We start from the raw sequence: 23,194 nt of genomic DNA, 5'->3' as shown, positions 1-23,194 counted from the left end.
GGCGCAGGGTAGCAGGAAACTCTCTGCACACTCACCGGACCTGGGCTAGGACTGGGTCTTAAATATAATTTATACAGCTGCACAATTTCCATTCTCCAAGAAGATCATGATTTATTTAAACATTCTGGTGGTTGTTTCTAGTTTTTTCTATTGAAAATCAGACTCAATGTAATTCTTCATCCTAGTTTCTGATAATTTCCTACATTAGTTCCCTAGAGACAGGATTACTGGGACAAAGAGTGTAAGTGTTTAAAAAGCTGTCCATACATGTTGTCAGGTTGCTGTTTGGAAAGATTACGCCAATGTGTACATCCAACAGAAAGAATGATGTTATTTTAATGCTATAATTAAATACTGTTCTTTCCCCCCACCAGTCCTGGGATGCTGACAGGATATTCAAGGAGGCTGAGAAGTTCTTTGTGTCTGTTGGTCTTCCTCATATGACTCAAGGATTCTGGCAAAACTCCATGCTAACTGAGCCAGGAGATGGCAGGAAAGTGGTCTGCCATCCCACAGCTTGGGACCTGGGGAAGAATGACTTCAGGTAATTGAGCTGATACTTACAGTGCAGATACTATGAGCGACAGGGGAAACCAGGCAGTCCTTTTCTGCTTCTCTGAGAACAAAAAGGATGAATTAACTCTACTTGAACTGAGGCTGGGGGTCCATGAAAGCACATCTGAGTTTTTTCCGGGGATAGATCACCAGAAAGCCATAACTCGAAACTTCAGACAACTTACCTCACTGTGAAATATTGTCATACCCATTAAAGTTGTATGATCATGAGATGTTGGTGTCCTCATTATGTAAGTTTTGGTGCTGAGAATTATGGAACATGGAGTGACCCAGACACTAGTCCCCTCTCTGTTTCTTTCTTGTGAGTGAAATGGCATAGGTAATTTCAAAACTGGGGTAATGGCAGAAAGTGGTACATACCATAAGGAAGACAGAGAATCGTTTATGGCATACTGGGAGAAAACTGACCACACCTGGAATAGCAGATAGCATCAGACAGGGATTTGTGCATGGCACTGTAATTTGGCTTAACATATGAGAAGGTTCTGGACAGGCAACTGGGAGGACACCAAGCTGGAAGGATAGCAAGATCAGATGTAGAGAAGCAAGATGTGGAGGATACACTGGAGTCAGCAAGTTAAATTAGAAAAACAAATATGTGAAGCAAAGTCCGTGTGATGTGGCAGAATAAGAAAAAAACTTTGGAATCTTAGATGTGTCATTTAACGACTAGGCAACCTTGGACAAAATATTTAACTTTTTAGGGTTTCAGTTTCTTTCTCTATGAAGCACTGCCATAAGTCCCAGGAAGCAGTTGTCTGTAAGTGTCTCAGGCTGGGTTTCATAGATTGGAATGGAGATTTTTGGATAAGGGCTTTGTGCATGGCATGGAGAGCTCTCCCAAAAAGTGGAGTGAGGGAAACAAGCTGGGACAGGGAAAGGAAGTAGATAAGGATATGGTGTTTGCTGGAGACATGGCCTCAGCCTGACCCCATGAACCTCTGGAACCGGTTTGAACCAGAGTTGGTTACACCTGAAGATAATGGGGCTGGCCTTTTATGATTTCTATTAGTCATTGGTTATGGACTTCCCAAAGTATGGAGAGACAACCTTCTGGCTGAGGTACTTCCCATTTGGCCAAAGTATTGGGGAAAAAAAGCATCTGTTAGCTCTATTAGCTATGACTTGGGTAGCGGTAGTTGGGGGTGCTGGACCTGCCTGATAAAGGAGATCTGGGTAGGGCTCACAGCACCCATGCAGTAGGGACTGGTAGTCTGTTTGTGCACAGAACCAGAGGTGGAAAAGAGTGTAGTCTTTGAAAGTCTATTGCATGTACTCAAACTCACAGAAGCATCCATAGACAATGCATAAATAAATGGGTGAGGCTGTGTTCCAATTAAACTTCATTTATAAAAACAGGCAGCAGTCCATAGCTTACTAACCCCAGTACTACCAGTACTGCAAACAGGCTTAAGAATGGGATATATGGGATATATATATTGTTTTTTCAATGCACAGACTCTTATATACAGCAAGTAGTAAATGTGTAATGGTTTTTTAGTGGCTTCAAAAAGTAACAAAGAAATCAAGTTAGAAAAGCAAGTTCATGTCACATTAGGGTGTATATAGGAAGCTGAGTCTATTTTTAAAAAGTAAAGTGTCCTTAAAGTATATTTATAGGGAGTTACATAATTAGAGTACTAGGAAAGTTAACTGGACAATCCACTGATGCATGACCTGTGTACTCACCCCCCTGAAAATGTTTATGCCAAGTTGCAGAACCACCTAGTTGGCAAATGCAGTACTTATTTCACTGGGACACAGAAGCAGTAGACAATATTTACCAATTTTCATTCAAATGTCCTTTTCGTTGGTTTCTGCACTGTCACCCTCTTACAGACTCCTTTGACCTCTCTGATTGCACTTTCTCCATTTTCCATTGCCCAACACTCAGGTACTAGGACCTCCTAAAGCTTTGTTTTTGGCCCTCTTTCTTGCCATTCTATTTGTGTTTTATGGACTATCAGAGCCACTCCTTAACTCACCTGCTAATGACCCCCAATTCTCAATTTCAAGCCCCTTGTACTATTTCCCTATTCTGGCTCTTTTGAATTATTTGTAGTGTCCACAAAAATCTTATTTTTTCTCAAGCCTTTATCATTGAGGGCTTCCAGGAATGACAGGAATCCTGCCGCCTACCTGGCAAACTCCTGCACATCAGTCAAGGTCCAGATTGCACATTGCATCCTCAGTTATGCCCTGTTAATGCTTCTATTCACTCATTGTTATGCCCCTGGCCATGGTCATTTATAGAGTATCTGCTTCCAAGTTTCTATAGCAGAGAATCCTGCTTACTTCTTTTGCTATTAGTATGAGCAAGAGAGTAGAATTCAGCCTTGTCCATCACTTTCTATTGAGTAATAGTACATAAGGACAGAAGAGGGAGATATTCAAGATTCTATGGTGAGTTCAAGTTACGGAAAGGTAATTCATGCTACCAAAACTCCATACCACTGTATTATCATGATTAGAAGTGACTCAATGAGATTCATTTTAGTCTTGCCTTTTTTGTGCAGAATCAAGATGTGCACAAAGGTGACAATGGACCACTTCTTGACAGCCCACCATGAGATGGGACACATCCAGTATGACATGGCATATGCCATTCAACCTTTCCTGCTAAGAAATGGAGCTAATGAAGGATTTCATGAAGCTGTGGGGGAAATCATGTCACTTTCTGCAGCTACACCTGAGCATCTGAAGTCCATTGGTCTCCTGCCACCAGATTTTCGTGAAGACAATGGTACACTTTTTTTTCATGGCTTTGGGTATTTATTTGTATGGTGTCGAAGAAAGTACATATTCACAGATGTATGAAATATTTAATTTTCGCCACATCAGATAGAAGATATTTATGAGTAACTAGGAATTGCTACTGGCAAAAACCACTTTGGAAGTATATATCAGAACATGCCAATTTGTGGTTTTGTACTTTTGAGCAAGCAATAAGAGAGGGAACTAAATGAATAGTTTTGAGACTCTAATAAATACCAAATGGAAGCTTGGTTGATTCTTTTGAAGATGATAAAACAGTCCCAGAGAGCTGAAATGTCTTGTCCACAATCATCCAACTAATTTGTGTTAGATTGCTGAGTAGGTGTTTTTGGTTTTCAGGAAAAACTTCGCCAAATATTAGAGCTAGCACAGATTCTAAACAGTGTTTTATGAAGGAGGAAATTAGAAAAGAGATAGAAAGCAGCTTAACATCAGAAGACACCATAAGGGAGGATAGGATGAGGGAGGGGAGTAAAACTGATCAAGATGGGATATGTGATGGGTTTTCTCTGCCTTAGTAAAAATTCTGATAAGCTGTTATGGAGGCAGGCCAACACAGCATCGAGCACAGGAGGTCATGTGCTATGATCCACCTTCCTCCTCCCTGGTCAGATCACAACTTCCTACTTCCCTTTCACAATATCCTATTTCTTTGTTCCTGCCATCCTGCCCAGTCACTATCTGCCACCTCATACAGACTGCCGCCCCTAAGCCCCATCTCCATCCTGGCCCTATATTGCCTTTGTTTCCCAGGCCAGGCCCTCAGCAGCTCCACATCTCCTGTTCTGTGGTCTTCACTGCTCTCACAATAAAGACCTTTTTACTTTTTATTTTTCTTTCTTATCATTATGCACCATTTAAACTTAACAATATGTATATGTACCAACTCCCTAGGAGGAATATAATTATTGTTATAGACAGCAAATGCATACTAATTAAAAAGCAACAGCAGACCCAGAACTAAAGCACTAATTTAAAGCCTTTCCCATTGAAAAGCAAAGTACAGCTTAAAATTTGGGAGTTCTTAAAAAATAGCGGAAGTCATATCAAAATTGCAAGGGACTGAGATATTTTGATCAATTCATGGAAGCACATATTTCCTCTGTAGCATCACTTCAGATTCCTGATATCCTTCAACTTCGTTCCCTAAGGGAGTCTGCTTTGTCTTGGATGGCTTGGTTGACGGAACAAAACAAATGTTTCAGAGATTTAGATTCTTCAGTGAAGATGTAATTTTGATTTTCAGTGAAATCACAAATTAGATTTTTTTTCTTGCAAAAGAAGGACAATTAAAGCCTAATATTCTCTCCTCTTTCACATATTGATCTCCCTTATTCTAGCTATTTGCAATTTAATGATCGGTTACACTGGCTGAAGTATTTGCTCAATGAGTTCAAGGTTACGAACATCATCATTGTGTGGGCTATTCATTTTGCCTCCATCTCTGGCTCCAGACTCTTGGTGATCTCATGGTGACCTGAGAGTAGGCCAGTGTAAAGCCACCAGCAAGTCTGAAGTAGTTACTGTAAGCACAGACCTGGTGGACTATAGATTAGTAGTAGAGTCTTTCCAGGAAGAGAGCAACAAAGGAAAGAGAGTTAGTGGCAAACACATCTACTTCTTAATTTTAATATATCATTCATTCAAATGAATGAACACTAATTTCTTTTATCAATAGTAATATTTCTTGATAGTTGACAAATATGATGGACTCACGGTATTTCTTAAGATAATCTTAGACACAATTAAACCACAGGTGTGAAAATCTCTTGTTCCTTTCTTTGCCCCTGATTGATGAATCATGTTAAACAAATTCCTTCTTTTCTTCCTTCCTCCCTCCCTCCCTCCCTCCCTCCCTCCCTCCCTTCTTTCCTCCCACCTTTTTCTTTTCTCTCTACACATATTGAGCCCATACTATGGTACATGACATTTTGACAGACACTATGGATTCAGTGATATACAGAAGGAATAACATTCTCCTGTTGACATTTCAGTGACAGCTTGTTTTGTATAGTAGAGGAGAACTTTACTGCCTTTGTTGTCATTAATAAAGGAAGACAGAATTACATGACTTGTGAAAGCATTTAAAATTCACAGTATGGAAGATAGTGCAATGAAAGTACATTTCACTTTTGGTTACCCACTGAATGGTATCCTCTAGGAAGGCTTATTTATATATTTATATTAAATTTATTTTTAGCTGGCACATAAAAATACAAAATTTCACATTAATAGGACCACATATGATGTCTCAATACATTATGCACTGTGTAATGTTAAAACCTTCCAAATTCTTCTCTTCTGGCTTCTTATTTTTTTCAGTGCTGATCATAGAACCCAGGACTCCATGCTTGCTGGGCCCGTGCTCTACCCATGACTCCACCCTGCTCTTCTAGCTTTGTGAAGTGTCAATACATACTGCTATCTATAGTCAACCTACTGTGCAATAGTACAATATTTTTTTTATTTCTCCCACCCCTGTTTTACTGGCTTGTCACCACATCTGTTTAATATTTGTGTATTTACCAAGGACTCACAGAAGGCATTATGTAGCAGACACTGGACTAGGTAGACAGTTTTGAATGGCACATTAACAATCACTGGCCTTGTGGAGCTTTCAAGAATAAACAGTATGCCTGGAAAGGAGATGACATAGTCCCAGTGAACTCTGATAAGGGATGTTTAACCAAGGCAATTGAAACCAACTAAAAATAGGGTTAGGGTTAACTTTCAGGACTATTCTGTTCCTGGACTTCACCCTATTCCAAATCCTTAAATGATAAAACGAATATGTATCTATCAACATGTCCATTGTCAATATTTCTCATATTATACTCCTTACAGTAAGTATATATTGATATTATGAAAATTCTTTTTATCATAAAATATCTACTGTCATTTTCATCTTCATATTTGTCCTTTCTCATTTCACTTTTAGAAACAGAAATAAACTTCTTACTCAAACAAGCACTCACGATTGTTGGAACTCTGCCCTTCACTTACATGTTAGAGAAGTGGAGGTGGATGGTCTTCAGGGGTGAAATTCCCAAAGAGCAGTGGATGAAAAAGTGGTGGGAGATGAAGTAAGTCAATGAAAATGCAATCAGTAGAACATTTTCTCGTGGAATTGCTGTTTACTTAAAAGCATTTGACTGGCCTGTACACACACACACACACACACACACACACACACACACACACGCACGCATAGGTGCATGTGCTTAACTGCCTCCTTTTAATACTTTCAGTTTCCACTTGGGTGCCATCTCTGCAAATAAAATTTCCTTTGCACTGCCCTTTATCTTGAGTCAGGTGAGACAATTTGATGCTCTAGCATAGAGACTGAGTCACTCATTAAACTATGATATTATTTAGGAGATGATCAATTTACTTATTTTTCTAAGTAAAAATGATGACCTCACATTTTGGGCAAAGAACTGGGGGTCAAACCATCATTTCAGGTGTAGTCCTGAAACTTTTAGTCAAATAAAAGGCATGATTTGGAAGATGAAAGCACTGCAATGTGTGATGCCAAGAAAGGCTACAGGCTCAATGATTGTCCAAGGGGCAATCCAAAGCCCCTACATTTTCCTCTAGAAAGTTTAGTGTTTTTTTATGGCACTGATTTAAATGCATAGATGTGGAGTCAAATGTTATACATGAGATTATCACTTCAAAATGGAAAAATAGGAAAAACAGAAAAAAGTGAAAAGCTCTGACTTATACGTGATGGAGAAAATATTTTCTCTCACTCGCTCACTCTCTTATGAACAGACTTCCAAGTTGAGTCCTGAGAAAGGTATGGAAATTAACCAGGTGGGTATGGAAGGGAAGAGGCTTCCAGGCTAGATGGAAGCTGGTGTAGTTAGGCAATTACTAGTGACCCATTTGAATAGTGGCAGCACTACATTGCATGTCACTGCATCCTAGTGGCCCTGCACAATGCCAGGAACATGCAGACGTGAAACAAATGGAGTTTGGAAGCATAATTATGAGGAGAGCAAGAGTGAGAGAAAGCGAGAGAGTGAGGGAGTGATAGAAAATATTTTCTCCATCACGTATAAGTCAGAGCTTTTCACTTTTTTTCTGTTTTTTCTATTTTTCCATTTTGAAGTGATGATCTCATGTATAACATTTGACTCCACACCTACACATTTAAACCAGTGCCATGAAAACACTAAATTTTCTGGAGGAAACTGTAAGTAGAAATTTTAAAGATCTAGGGGTAGATAGAGAGTTCATGAACAAGAACCAAACTGCACAGGAAATACTTTAAAGAATCAACAAGTGGGATCTCATCTTTTTGAAAAGTTTTTGTACTTCAAAGCAAATCTCCAACAGAGTAAAGAGAAGACCCACAAACTGGAAAAAAATGATAGCCAACTGTGTCTCAGAGAAAGACCTTCTATCTAGGAAATATAAAGAATTGAACATCCTGTCTGGTTAAGGTTAGCCATCAGCTGCTAGGTAACCCAGTGTCGTGTGTTACTAACTTCACAAAACTGTAAATAAAGGACAGTTTTTTTGTGAAAAAAAGGGAAGGAAAAATATATATGTATACAAGGAGAGTTAGGATAGATATACAGCTACTTTCGATTAGTTCACTGAGAATAAAAGTTTGCACTAATATTGTTTAGACAAGATATCGTACCTACATTTTGTCCTCTGAATAACTACTACAAAGACAACAATATGCAATGTATTAATTATTATAAACGTCTTACTAACCTGTTTTAAAACTGTTTCATTGCTATTTTATTTTTTTCTCATTAAAATAAATAATAATTTAAAAATAAAAAAGAATGAAAAAAATCAGGCCCCCCAAATTCAAAGACACAATCCAAAAATGGGCATCTGAGATGAATATACACTTCTCAGATGAATAAGTACAAATGGAGCGTAAGTATATGAAAAAAAGGTCAAGATCACTGGTCATCTGAGAAATGCAAATGAAAACAACACTGAGATTCCATATCACCCCAGAAAGAATGACTAACATCAAGAAGTCAGCCAATAACAAATGCTGCAGAGGCCGTGGGGAGAAAACAAAACCTTCTGCACTGTTGGTGAGCATGTAAACTGGTACAAACACTATCGAAATCAGTATGGATATTCCTTCAAATCTAGGATTGGAGATCCCACTCAAGCCAGCTATTCCCCTCCTGGGTATTTTTCCAGAATAAATGAAAACATCATATCACAACGATATGAGTGCTCCCATATTTATAGCAGCACAATTTGTCATAGCTAAATCCTGGAAACAATTCAGATGCCCATCAACTGAAGAATGGATAATAAAGATGGAGTATTTTTACACAATGGAGTATTATTCAGCTATGAAACAGGATAAATTTGACTTTTTTGTTAGTAAATGGATGCAACTAGAGAACATACTTTTAAGTGAAATCAGACCTACATGTGCAAACATCATATTGTCTCCTTAGTGTGAGAATCTGAAAGAGAAGAATATGAAAGGTACAATAAATACTGGGAAAAGGATATCAATTCATTAAAATGAAAGAGTTACTGAGTTGAGAAGAAGGACAGGAGAGGGAGTGGGGGAAAGGGATTTATGTATCTATATCTATATCTGTATCTATATCTATATCTATCTATCTATATGCAAGATGGTGGTTTGGACAACTGTACTGTGCATTTGTACTGGACTGTGGAAAGGATCAGATAATAATTTAATTTGTCTCCTTTTTCAACTGATTGTACTTTTTCTCTTCATAATTTCTTACACTTTTCTTTCTTTTTCTTCTTCCAATTTTACATGCATATATCTGGCAATATGAATAACTGCTTGGAAGATAACACTAAGTGTTACAGCAAATACTGTGAAATTTACACTATTCTGTTAAGGGAAATTCTATATCACTTGTGATTCTTTCTGATTTACTTTTAAGTTGTACTCACTTTAAAAAAGAAAAAAAGGGCCAGGGAGAATGCTCAGTAGAATAAGCACTTCCCTGGCAAGCACAAAGGCCTGAGTTCAATCCCCGGTAAAAAAAAAAAAAAAAGCAGTGCCATTCTTCCTCTAAGATTTTTCTGTGTTACTATAAATATTGCTTGAGAGCAAGGAAGGAGGCGCGTGCCCTTTTTTAGAGCTTGAGTATTGCTGCTCCTGTCTACACTGACCACACAATGATAGAGGAAAATGTATTTGTTTAAAATATGCCAGATACATATTTTTTCACCTTTTTTGCAGGCTATTTTTGATCTCTTTTAGTTTATTTTCAAGGTAGACATATTGAACTTTGAAAGTAACCCATTCAATATGTGAGTGTTTCGTTTAGTCATCCAAGAAGTAGAATTGAAGTCTTGCCTTAGTGTTAGGCACCATGTTTATCATTGAAACTAAAGGTCATGAAAGACATAACCTCATGCTTTAGGAGTGCAGGTCTGTAAGGCAAGCAAGAGTTGTCCGTGAATAGCTACAACTTTGGGAGACGCAGCTAGAGAAAGCTAAGGGGGCATGAGGGGTTAACCGTGCTTGAAGGTGCATGATATCAGAGGCAAGTTTCAAGAGCAGGGGACATTTGAGCTAGCTCTGAAGTGTAAGGAAGATTTAATTTTCACAATACATTTACCTGGAGCACATGAAGTAAGGTGCCTGAGGGGGAATTACCAGGGCTTTCTGAATTTTATTAAGTACTTTTAAAAGATAGAGATATTTTCCAATGCTATATTTTGGTTGAAATCAAACAATGAGACATGGGGCCATCTGATAGTTCAGCGGACTAAAGCACCTGCTGAGGCAGAGCACAGCGGCTGGGGTTTGCTCCCCACTGTGCCACGCCAGGGTGCACTGAGATGGCAATTGAGACTGGGCATAGTGGCGTGCCCAGCACTTAGGAGGCTGAAAACAGGAGAATCACTATGAGTCCGATTTATGCAGTGAGACCACATAGGCCCTGTAGACCCTGTCCTAAATACAGAAAAGAAAATAAGACATAACCATCTAAAGGGTACACTTTCTGATGTTTTCCTGTTCTTATTTCATTTGACAGTCAATTCCAACATCAGTACTATTGTTGGATGAAGCTGTGCTAGTTGTGCCCAGCTGCACCTCCTCATGGTGGGTGATCCCCAAGTTAACACTCTTCTTTTTCTTTCTGAAGACGAGAAATAGTTGGAGTGGTGGAACCTGTGCCTCATGATGAGACGTACTGTGACCCTGCATCCCTATTCCACGTTTCTAACGATTACTCATTTATCCGGTAAATGAACATTTTCTTCTCTTTGTTCCACTTGTAAAGTTTTGCACAGCTGTGCTAACAAGGAAGAAATAAGCACAGTGAAGGCATAATTATAACTTTTGTGTCTCCACCTTCTACCACAATTTCAATGTAGATGATCAATTTCAATTCAGTGTGAACCCTTTCTCCATCATGAAGGAATTAATAATACCAGCAGGAGAAACAAAAAAGTATTTTGGTTAGGACCGGAGAGATAGCTCAGTGGCATAAGCACCTGGCTGACAGTGCAAGGTCCTGAGTTTGATTCCCAGCGCTGAAAACAACACAAAAAACCATATTTTATTTGTCATCATGTTACTGCCTTGTTTCACCATGTATTTGATGAGCATTCTTAACTTAAAGTCTAAAAACATACATTCTCTACCTGTTAGTCCAATATGTTGAATTTGTGGGGCCTCAGTTTCTCTACTAGTGAAATGGAAGTAATGTCACCAACCCTCCATATGGGCTGATTGCCATTACTTATAGGAAAGTGGTATAAATCTGTAAAACAATACAAAGGTGAGCCAACATTTAATAGAGTATTGGTATGCCTTGTTTCTCAGCTGGCACATAAAATACAAGTAGATTGTGATGCATCTAGAGAATTCATGATTGGTTCTTTCTGGAGAAAGATCTGGCTAGTGTTTCTTTGTTTACTTGAGCCCCAGAATTTAAATATCTGCCCCAACTTATGAGTCTACCACAGTAACTAACCGTGTGGCTACTTTTTTGTTTCCTTGTGTTTTGTACAGGTATTACACAAGGACCATCTACCAATTCCAGTTTCAGGAAGCCCTTTGTCAAGCAGCTAAACATGTAGGACCCCTGCACAAATGTGACATCTCCAATTCCACTGAAGCTGGACAGAAGTTGCTGTAAGAAATACCTCAAAATGTCGATTTTTTCCTAATACCTAGTATTACTTATTTTCACACCTAATTTCAAATTTGATCTTTTTTGGGGAATCTCAAAATTTTCTCATCCACAAAGCAGATATTTAAGTTGTGGTCAGACAAAAAGCTAGACCATGGGATGGATAGGAAAGGGGGTTGCTCTCTACATGTCATACACCAGAGCTCTGTTGGTAGTAATTAGAATATGAAATTGAAGGATTCATTAATGTCTCCCATTTTCATATCTGCCAGGAGCAAATTTAGTCAAGTCAAGGAAAGTCCACTACAGATCATAAAAATATATATCTGGACTCTCTCAAAGCACCTGCTCCTTTCTTTTTTTCATGTAGCAACATGCTGAGACTTGGAGCATCAGAACCCTGGACCTTAGCTTTGGAAAATGTTGTTGGAGCAAAGAATATGGATGTAAGACCACTGCTTAACTACTTTGAGCCCTTGTTTACTTGGCTGAAAGAACAGAACCGGAACTCTTTTGTAGGGTGGCGCACTGAATGGAGTCCATGTGAGTATGCTGCTCCTACATGTTTTGTATCACTCTCCATCTTCTTTCTCTAGTCTCCTTTGGTCCCCGTCTTAGGGGGCTGTGGCTCGGATGAGTACATGTTCTCTCTATGTCAAACCTGCTCCTGGCTCCACTTCACACTCTTTCAAGTGTTTTATTAGTCTCATGTTTAAAATAAAAGAGCATAACAGTCTCCAGTCCATGACACTTGAATCTTGCTCTTCAAGCGCACATACTACCGTAAGGCAATTATCTTTTCTTTGGGGAGTTACTTTTGTATTACTAAATACTATTTATGTTGCTATTTTGCTATCAGTCAGTTTTAGGCCTACACTTCTGCCTACTCTTCTCTCCTATATCATGATTTTTAGTAGTTATCAGTGTTTGTATCATTCTGCCTGCAGAGTCAGGCAATGTATTATATTGTATGCTATCTTACTTAGTTTTTTTGCCCCAGTGTTTCTACTTGCCTCAATACTTTGGCCATATCCAATTTGCCATCTATTTAGCATTTTTTTTTTGTATTTAGGACAGGGTGTACAGGGTATACAGGGTCTCATGTGTAGATCGGACTCATAGTTATCCTCCTGTGTACAGCCTCCCAAGTACTGGGATTACAGGCACATGCCAGCACATCCAGTCTCAATCGTTGTCTCAGTGTGCCCTCAGGGGCAGGGCTGGCAGGGCAGGCCCAGAGATGGAACTCCGGCCCCTGTGTCTGCCTAAGCAGGTGCTTTAATCCATAAGCTATTTGGTCGGCCCTATTTAGCATTTATTTTTTCCCAATTATTCCAATGTATCTATTCTTTTCAGGCTCATTTTTTCCCTAGAAACTTGGAGTCTTATATCCTCCTGTCCCAATCTAGGTCACCATTTTACTCCTGGGTTTTGTGTTTGTCTTTCTCACGGGCAGAATCCAGTTTGCTGGATTCGAGGTCTTCTTTCTTAGACAATCTCTTGTTCTGCTGAAACATATCTCCAGATGACTGAGCAAGGGCCCATCAGGTGGAGGATCAACTGTTCCCCGGAGAGGCATCCACCGCAGCTTGGTATTCCTTCCCTGTGCTTTCACTGCTGTGGTCTCCTCTCACCCGTACCAATACCTGAATACTAAGCTTCTCTGGGATCCTCTGGTTCTTCTTGGGTCTGTCTGGACTCCTTCAGACCGATGTTTCCTATCCCCTCAGAAACCAGTTACTCCTCTGCTGTCATTTTTTTTTGTTTTCCAAAGGTATTTTATAACTTTGCAAGATTCCTTTAGTATCACTTTAATGGGACCTTGGGAGAGGAAGGAAATAAACACATAAGGTCCATCTGACACTTGAAACCAACAGTCTGTGATTTCTCTCCAATCAGATTCTGAAGAAAGCATCAAAGTGAGGATAAGCCTAAAATCTGCTCTTGGAGATAACGCGGTGAGTACCCTGGAAGGCGCACCATTGTTTCCTAGTCTACGTGCTTCCCTTAAATAGGACACAACATGTCCATTCAAGTGTGATCTGTCTAAAAGAAGAGAGGTCACATGGATCTTTACATATGGTCCATATTCTCAGCATTTGGATTTTTTACTAGTCCATTCATCATTGGTTAGGCAATGCCTATTTTTTTACTTATTACTTGGAAAGGATTATGCAGATCAGCATGAACACATCTGTACCAATCCTTAACTATCAAATTATCCAATTTCACCATGACTTATAGTCAAGAAAAAGGATGTGATAGTTTGAGAGGTTGTTTTTAGAGGCAGAGATCATTTTATTTATTTTAGCAAATCTTCTCTGTACCGTAGCTTTGTTCGGAGTGTGGTCCATGGACCAGCTGCACTTGAATCACTGACTTACAAATCCCTATTAGGGTAAAAAGTGTTTTACAGAAGAATCTTATTACACCTTCATGTGAATTAATTTAATCAGTGATTGTTTGCTATTGATCATCCATCTCAGGTGAGCAAGTCTGAGAAAGTGCAGTAGTAGTTTTGATCAGAAAGGAGAGAGGACAGGTTGCTTCTGGCAGATAGAGATAAGAGGTCTGAGTGGGGTGTGGTAACAGCAATCTTTGCAGGTTTAGAAATCACCCTGGGGCTATCAGATAAAACAGTCCAAGGTGCAACAGAAAATTGGCATCTTGTTGTATAGATCTGAAGACTGTGTTTTACCTCCTTATTTTTCCTGAGAGGTTTAAATATTGGTCAAGACTCAAAAATAATTTTAGTATAATTTTTATAGATTCTATAAATTGGTATAATTTCTGCTAGACAACAAAATATAAATGGCAGAAGAGTAGGAAATGAAAACTTAGGGCCTGGGCTATAGCTCAGTGGCTCAGCACCTGCCTGCAAGTACAAGGTCCTGAGTTCGATACCTGGTACCAAAAAGAAAAAAAGAAAATGAAAACTTAAGAAAGCCACAGATCAAGATCCTTCCCAGAGGCTGGGGAGATAGCCAGGCGATTTAATGCCCTGCCTGGCAAGCTCGAGGTCCCGAGTTCAATCCCCTGTACCTGAACCTGGCGTGGTGGTTCCTGCTTGTAATCCCAGTGCTGTGAAGGCTGAGACGAGAGGAACGCTCTGAGTCTGAACTGTGTAGCAAGATCCTGCGACACATAAATAAAACTTAAAAAGGTAATAATAAAGATCTTTTCCAGTTATCTTTTCCTCCCTGGACATGTGTGCTCTGATTCTCTTTTCCTACAGTGAGGGACTGGTAAATAGTCTTCAGAGAGCTTGATAACGGAACAGTCTAAGGCTGGTTCACTGAGCAACACTACCTTGCTAAGACTAGAACTGGACTTCCTGCATAGATTCTTTAGGGCCAGAATATCTTCAAGTTCAAGCTGTTCATGGTGAATATAGCATTATTTTGAGAACTCAGCTTTTAAAAGTTTTAAAACTTGAAAGTAGTGTAAAATATTATTAGCAACAATACCAATTATTACTATGAGGTAACTTCCTCCTCCCTAAAGCTAAGTAAAACCAAGCTGAGGAGAATGTAACAAATCTTTTGTGAAATCCTGTTATATACTTTTGCTTTGTCTGAAAAGGAAAAAGAAAAAAAAAAAAGAATCATGTGCCATTCATTGATCTCTACTGCCAGCTGCTGGAGGAAAGAGTGATTGCTTTTCCACTTGGAGCTATCTTTCAAAAACTATGCCTTAAAGAAACAAGGCATTTGTCTAGAACTAGAGTGGATTACCATGTTGTTTTTCTTTGAATCTCCAGTTTACTTCTTTTTTATACTTACATATATACATATTTTACTTTCTACTAAAGTAAAATTTTGTTCACACAGTATGGACTTTAAACAATTTTTTTTTTCTCAGTACCAGGGATCGAATCAGGACCTTGTGCTTGCCAGGCAGGAGCTTATGCCGCTGAACTATATCCCCAGCCTGGGATAGACATTTAAAGTAAAACCAACGTTGGGAGATTACTCCCATCTATAAACCTTGCCTCTGGGTGCTTATGCAATTTAGATAAGGCTAAAGTGAAAGGACTAGTGAGCCCAAAGGAATATTAACAGTAATGTTTGAGGAATACCAGATATTAAATATACCTTATGATCCCTGCTGAATAGTGTTTTTCTTCTGAATTTTCAGTACAAATGGAATGCTAATGAAATGTACTTGTTCCGGTCATCTGTTGCATATGCCATGAGAGTGTATTTTTTAGAAGAAAAAGCCCAGATGGTTCCTTTTACGTGAGTTCACCTTCTAGGTTTTCAAGATCTCCAACCAGGAATTCCTTTCCTTTAGAATCTGGGGAAATACTCTGCTTAAGCTTTCTTCAAGTGAAATTAAGAAAAGCCTCCTGACAACCTTTGAACTTCTTTGCCATTCTAGAATTTGGGTCGCTGCATTTAGGGATGGTTGTGGTTTATTTGACTTGCAGGTGGCAAGAACACTGTTGTAATCATCACCTCTCTCTTCTGTAAATGTCTTTGACCACACTGAGCACTGAGAGACAAGGAAACAAGTTTTTGCCTTTATTGAACTTAGATTCTGGTGTGTGTGTGTGTGTGTGTGTGTGTGTGTGTGTGTGTGTGTGGTATAAATGAAATATAGTGGAATTACATCGCAATAACTTCTAGAGAGAAAATATAATAGGAAAGGGGCTGTGAAATGCTGTTGTGTGTGTGTGCGTACACATGTATGTGTGGTATTCAATTTTAACAAAAGTGAACAGAAGGAATCTCACTAATATTTGAGAAGACATATAAAGCAGGATCATTTTGACAGTTATGAGAAAACAATATTTTTTAAAATGTATTTGTTACAAGGTCTACAGGGTCTTACCACACAGATTGGACTTGTAGTGATCCTCCTGTTTTCAGCCTCTCAAACGCTGGGATTACAGGTGTGCACCACCACACCCAGTCTCAATTGTGGTCTCAGTGTGCCCCAGGGGCGGGGCCTGCACAACACTCCTGGGATTGAACCCTGGCTGCTGCACTCTGCCCAAGCAGGTGCTTTAGTCTGCTGAGCTATCTGGCCAGCCCAAGAGCACAATCGTATCACATCATATATTACATTGTACATTACCAGCTACTTAAGAAAATTCTTCAGCCATGGATGAAACACAACACTTTTTGTGGAGTGGGGCCTGTGAGCAAATGTAAAGATATCTTCCCCGTCTGTGTTACTGGGCAATTCTGCCCACGATGTTTGTGTTGATCACCTTCCCATTGCTGGAGTAAAATACCTGACACACAATTTAAAGGAGGAGAGTTTTATTTTGGCCCATGGCTTCAGAGCTTGCAGTCCCTGTTTGGTTGAATTCAGGACAGAAACATCACAGCAGAAGGGTGTGGTAAAGGAAGTACCATCACAAGGCAGCCAGACAGCAAGAGCCAGGAAGAGACCCAGGGACCAGAAGCACCGTTCAAAGCCATGTCCTCCGTGAGGTGTTTCCTCCGACTGGGCCCTCTTTCCCAATAACCCATTCAAGACTATCCTCCTCAGTAATGGGGTTTGCCTCCCACAATCTAATCACCTTCCAGGAGCACCAGCTCTAAACACATGTGACTTTCGGAGGCCATTTTATTTTATTTATTTATTATGATTTTTTTTTTTTTTTGGCGGAACCAGGGATTGAACTCAGGTCCTATCTCCTTGGCTCCTATTTATTTATTTATTTAAATATGTATTTGGTACAGGGTCTCATTACCCAGGTTGTGGTGATCCTCCCGTTTTCAGTCTTGCCAGCGCTGAATTACAGGCGTGTGCCACTACCCCCAGTTTAGTGGCTGGAGCAACGCCCCCTGAGCGGGGCTGGCACATGGTGCCTGGGATTGAACCCAGGTCCTTGCATTCACCTAAGCAAGCGCTTAGTCAGCTGAGCTTTCTCGCTGGTCCTGGAGGCCATTTTAGATGGAAGCCCTGACAAAGCTTATCACAACCTTGGCTCACCAATGATTTCTTGCTGACTATTTTGATCCATTCAGCTGGGAATTTTTTTCCTAGCCTTAAAAAAATGTGATTTTTACATCATAACTGAACAGGTAGTGCCAAAGCTTAATATCAAACTTTTATGTAGTTGATTTCATGTGCGTTAGGCATTGTTATTTATTTTTTTTTTACAATTGTATTCTTTCTTCTTCTTCTTATTTTTTTTTTTTTTTGCGCTGTCTTGTATCTATCCTGTGATCTTCTCCTAATCTTCTTTTTGTCCTCAGGGGAAGTCTTTACTCTCTTTATTGTGCCTTAGGTGCCACAAGGAATGATATTTCTCTTGTTCCTCCACAGGGAGGAGGATGTACGAGTGAGTGACGAGACACCCAGAATCTCCTTCACCTTCTTTGTGACTGCACCTAATAATATATCTGACATTATTCCTAAGAATGAAGTTGAAAATGCTATCAGGTGACATTTTACTTTCAAACGATATAAGGGTGGAGGGTTTATCCAATGCAACAACAATAGTTAATATGTAGTGTGCTTTCTCTGTGTGTCAGGCATTGTGCTGAGTTATTTGCATGTTTTACTTTGTCCCACAAATTTGTTTTAATTCTAGAAGAATCCAATAGCAAGAGAATTATCTCCCTTTGAGTTCTTCCAGTTGTAGGTTTTTAGACAAGAATTTAAATATAAGTAGTTTATTTGAGAGGTACTGGTAGGAAAATGTGGACAGGAATGAGAAGAGAAGGTAGACAATCGATTGTACCTTATCAAGCAAGTTACCACTCCTGCCAAGTAGAGCTGAATCCTGTTGGGCAACCCTGGAGGCTACAGAATGTACACTTGAGTTATTTGAATTGTTTTATAGGATGTTGAAGGAGCTGGCATATTTATTTACCACCTCTCATCAATCTGGCCGGAAACGGCTTCGAGTGACATTCACTCTCCAGCATTTCTGGCCTGCAGGCAGCGCATTTCTTGTGGTATGACAATACTCTCAGGAAAGAAGTAGATGCTGGCTAAAGACATGCACTTAGCATGCATAACAAATGCTGAAGGAGACATGGGCAGGTGTTACCATCATTTGCTATAGGGAGAGTGATAGAGGATTCATTTAATTGCCCAAAGGCTGTAACTGGTTAGGCAACAGGATTCCATGGATGCTGGATGTCCTCTATATTAGGCAAAAGTCTTATTATAGGCAGTGAAGTTTTTAGAAGAAATAATTTGTCTAATTGCATTGGCTTTTTCTTACCATACAGAAGGAATGGAGAGTGGATTGTCTTTGTAGTTGGTGCCCCTTGACATTAAGAAAAAGGCATAGTATATGCACTGCTACGGGGAAGCTCACTAGATGAGCCTCTGGAGCTCAGATAAGCAGTGAGTCCTGTTTATCTTCGAAAGCAGATCGAAGACCACCTGGGAAGGATGTGCCTAGAAAATGTGGCCTGCTTGGGGGGTATGACCCAAGCACACCCACAGATCCACTCACTACTTCCAAAAGACTTGTGTTTTTCTTAGGAAAAAAAATGCTGACTGAGATCATCATGAAAGAGCTTTCCCTTCCTGGACAGGCAGCTGCAAACTCCAAGGAGATCGCAAACTTTCTGTTGCCAGTACAACTTGAGAAATGAACCCCTGAGTTTGTCAGGAGTTACATGTTTAATTCTGCTTTTATTTTGCTTAAATGTCCTGTGTACTGCATTTTGCTTTTGAAAATAGGTTGTCCCGGAGTCGTATCAATGATGTTTTTCGCCTGGATGACGATAGTCTGGAGTTCCTGGGGATTTACCCAACACTTAGCCCTCTTTATGAGCCACCTGTCACCATATGGCTGATTGTTTTTGGAGTTGTGATGGGACTGGTAGTGGTTGGCATTGTCCTCCTAATTTTCACTGGGATCAGAGATCGAAGGAAGTAAGTGTCTTTTCCTAGACATAACTATCTTAAAACAGAAAGATTTAGGGAGTTCAGCTGGAAAATGTGCAATTAATAGTAGGTTATGTAGATCAATTATTTGAACAAGTTTTCACCTAAACGTACTCTGATGCATTCCCTAAAAATTTATCAGATGGTTTCAGCATTTCACCTTCCTAGCAGCCCCACACAGTAGGTATCTAGCCTGGGGTTTATTAGTGCTCTAGTGAACTTCCTCCCAGCCACAGTGTAGTTTCTCTGCTACAGAGAAGCACTGCAAGTTCAGAAGGAGTGGGTGGGCTTGGAGAATTATCCTTGACTCTGAGTGCTCCTTAGTCTAGACGTGACCCTAGAGACTGGGTTGGTGACAGGCTTCAACTGTCAAGTCATTCAAAAATGAGCTCTGAGATTTGCTTTAGAGTGCTGTCCTTTAGTCATCTTTGTTGCTCCATGGGGAGTTCAAACTCCATGTTGTCATAGTTCATGATAAAGTAACCTCTAATTTGTTGTTGAGTTGAAGATTGAGGTTCACTGAAATCTCATTTTCCATTTTGCTTTGCCAGTAGATTATTTTTTGCCTTTGAGAAGGAACTGACCTTTGTTAAGATTATGAAATAGGTTAATAACATTTTATAGCACCTAAAATACTATCCATACTGAAGGTTGTTAAAACATATTCTTGAGTGAGTCTCTGCATATATTAGTCTATTTTACTCAATTTTATCCAGTGTAGACATTTTTAGTTTCCCCAAATAGCTTCTAAAAATTAGACATGAACTAGGGAATATAGTCATATAATTAAATGTTAGTAAAATGCAAAAGGTCACATAGAGTATGTGTCATCATTATCCCCAAGTTTCCTTATTAAAGCCAACCAAATTATCCTTCTTGGAGGTACAGTGGTGTCTTGCTTCATGAAGTTAATTTACTGCATGATTCCAGAAAAGATGGTCCCCTTCATGTTCATGTGAGAAAGTTGACTGTGAGCATGTTCCTAATCCAATGCAGAGTTTACAAAAACACAATTTTGCCAAATGCTTGTGTTTTCTAACCAAATTGTTCACAAACAAAACCATTTGTGAACCAAGGCACCACTTATATGGTTTTATATCTTTTTGTAGTACATGCAAACTATGTGCAGTATTCTACATATTTTTATTTCCCACTTAACATATTTTAGAGATCTTCCCATCTTAGTTGTTCCAAGAGTTTCCCCCTTTTTTCTGGCAATGCAATTTCTCATTTTGTGGATAGACTGCCACTTTGTTAGCCAGTTTTCTATTGTTGGACTTTTCTGTCCTTTCCAAATATTTGTGTCTATAAAAATGGAGCAATGGCGTAAGACAGATAGTTCCCTGTGTTTGCTGATATAGCAACAAGTTAAATCATAGAAGTAGGAAAGCTGTTTCAAAGCTAAGGTGCCCTTCTAATTTTGATAAATATTGCCCTCAGTAGAAGATAAACCAGTGGGTGCTAATAGTACCAATTTATGAAAGCCATTCCCCCAACCCAAAACCAATGTCATCATATATTCTGATCTTTATCAGTCTGGTTAGTGAAAAGTATCCTTCCACCACCACTGTATTAAGGTGACTTTGTTCTACTTAACAGGAAAAAGCAAACCAAAAGAGAAGAAAACCCTTACTCTTCTGTGGACATTGATAAAGGAGAAAATAATACAGGATTCCAAAACAATGAGGATATTCAGACTTCGTTTTAGAAAAATCTTTTTCCTTCTAAGGTGATTTTATTATAAGTAAATGTTTGTTTCATCATATAGAAAATGTACAATTATAAAGATGTCATGAAACGTAAAACTATGGCTATGTTCAGAAAAATTTTGCCAAAGACACTATGACTGAGGAGTGGGCATCTTTAATGATGCTGCTTTCAGTATTTATTTCTGCCTCAGGACTTGGTTTCTCTTCTGTTTCCTCAAGTTTATGTTAGAATGAAAGAGAAAAAGTATTTCTTTGGCCTCCCAGGCTATCTAAACACAAATGTCTATTCAGTAGCTAGAGTTGGAGAGCAAAAAGAATACATTACTATGTCATGGGAGAAAGTGCTGGACCTTGTGTAAAATCCATGCTGGCAAACTGGTGGGGATTGAGGTGGGACCCACTGTTCACTTTTAGTTAATCCAAGTGAGAAGGATGAAGGATGCCATGCATACTTGCAGACTGATTAAAACTAGACTCAATAGATTAATATGTCCAGATTTTACCCATTAAGTCATACTATATTGTAGCCAGAATAATGTTAGAGTGACTTTGCACTTAATAAATTTAATGTGCTAATGGAAATAGTGGATCAATTAGCCAGGTTAGGGGATAATGATTTTCAGAATCCCCTATAAAATAGCCTCAAGATAATCAAGTGAGCCTGGGTCATTTGAGGCTCTTCAGCATCTTTTAATTGATACTGAGGTAGCAATGATCGCATTCTCTGTCTTGGCCTGGGACCCACGCCTCTCCACTGAAGCTTCCTTACTACCAACTGTTTTACCATCTTGATATTCATTGGGCCCATAGCTCAGAGGAACATACAATAGTATTTTCTCCTTATTTGTATATCCCTTTCATTGAAAACAATGCCTAGCTGTAACACAGAAACTAGGAAAACCCGCTCATTTCCCTGACTTAATCTTGTGGGGTTTTCTAACCAGTGCAGTCCTCATTTTGCCTACCAGGTAGGGCTTGTGGTCCTTCACTAGTATAACAACATTCTCTGAGAGGATGGACACTCTCCAAAGAGGGTCCTGTACCCAGGCCATGATGAGAGTTGGCAAACTGTGACCCCTGGGCCAAATCCTGCCCATCACTTGTTTTTGTATGACCTGTGAATTCACACTGATTTTTTGTAATTTTCAATGACTGTGGAAGAAAATAAAATAATATTGTAGGACATATGAAAATGATATGAAATTCAAATTTCAGTACCTATAAATAAAGTTTTATTGGAACTTGATGTAGCCATTTATTTCCATATTGTCTAGGGATGCTTTCCTGCTACAAAGTACAGCTGAGTGGTTGATAGAGCAATGGTACGCTTACAAAGTCTTTCACAGCCTAACTTTGCTGAGCTCTGTGCTATGAGGAAGCAAGGATGAAATGAAACTCGAAATGTGAAAACTCATGTGGTGCCCAGAGCCCTGAGGAACATTTATTTACGGAATCTGAAGCTATTCTCTGAGTGTTTGCTTCCTGAGAATTTAACTATTCTTATGGGGTCTAATTGGCATGGCAAGTAATCAGGCTAGAAAGCACAGACACTGCCTTCTTCCATGAAGTCCTTCAATGAATTATCCTTCTGCAATTGAAATTCACCCCTTCGCCACTTAGGTAAAGATGGGGCCTTCAATCCAACATCTGCCCTCATACACCCATTCCCAGGTCAGAATAAAAACTGAGAGACTACCTTTCCTGAGTCTGTTATGTTGACATCTTTTAATGACTCAAGTTAATGTGATATGGATTTTGCTTCTTTCCTGTTTGACTTTGGGATTCCACTTAGTAAATGTTTTATCTGAAGTTGCTCTCTGATTTGCCTTTTGGGAAAGTTTCTTATCACAGTCTGTATTTCTCTTCATTCCTTAGAAAGTATAAGCAGACTCTTGGTTTAAAATTATAATAATACCCAGGCCTGTTGTGCCGGCCCCACTCCCAGGGCTTGCTGAGACGGTGATTGAGACTGGGTGTGTTGGCGAGCAACTGTAATCCCAGCTCTTGGGAGTCTATAAACAGGTGAATCACTATGAGTCCGATCTAGTAGTGAGACTCTGAACACCCTATAGACCCTTCCCTAAAATACAAAGATAAATAAATAAATAAAATAAAGTTACAATAATAAATGTGCACATCACCATAAAGCACAGT

General features: G+C 39.4%; 1 protein-coding gene across 2 annotated transcripts in view; it reads left to right on the top strand.

Annotated features, from left to right (window-relative positions):
• Positions 1-22,635, top strand: part of Ace2 (angiotensin I converting enzyme 2) — a 57,439-nt gene extending 34,804 nt beyond the window's left edge. Inside the window, exons 8-19 of one of the 2 annotated variants that reach the window (XM_023719548.1) lie at positions 375-544; positions 3,093-3,319; positions 6,290-6,434; positions 10,476-10,574; positions 11,348-11,470; positions 11,839-12,011; positions 13,368-13,426; positions 15,606-15,706; positions 17,751-17,867; positions 19,125-19,319; positions 20,931-21,060; positions 22,315-22,635. In XM_023719548.1, coding sequence (XP_023575316.1) covers positions 375-544; positions 3,093-3,319; positions 6,290-6,434; positions 10,476-10,574; positions 11,348-11,470; positions 11,839-12,011; positions 13,368-13,426; positions 15,606-15,706; positions 17,751-17,867; positions 19,125-19,319; positions 20,931-21,039 — 1,518 coding nt within the window. In that variant the 3' untranslated portion in view covers positions 21,040-21,060; positions 22,315-22,635. Of the gene's footprint in view, positions 1-374; positions 545-3,092; positions 3,320-6,289; positions 6,435-10,475; positions 10,575-11,347; positions 11,471-11,838; positions 12,012-13,367; positions 13,427-15,605; positions 15,707-17,750; positions 17,868-19,124; positions 19,320-20,930; positions 22,249-22,314 lie in introns of those variants that run through there. The other variant, XM_023719547.1, reaches the window with a different exon arrangement.
• The last annotated feature ends 559 nt before the right edge of the window (positions 22,636-23,194 follow it).

The sequence above is a fragment of the Octodon degus genome, unplaced genomic scaffold (genome assembly GCF_000260255.1).
Source record: "Octodon degus isolate 3935 unplaced genomic scaffold, OctDeg1.0 scaffold00069, whole genome shotgun sequence".
Lineage (NCBI taxonomy): Eukaryota > Metazoa > Chordata > Mammalia > Rodentia > Octodontidae > Octodon > Octodon degus.
This window is presented reverse-complemented; position numbering and strand designations above follow the sequence as displayed.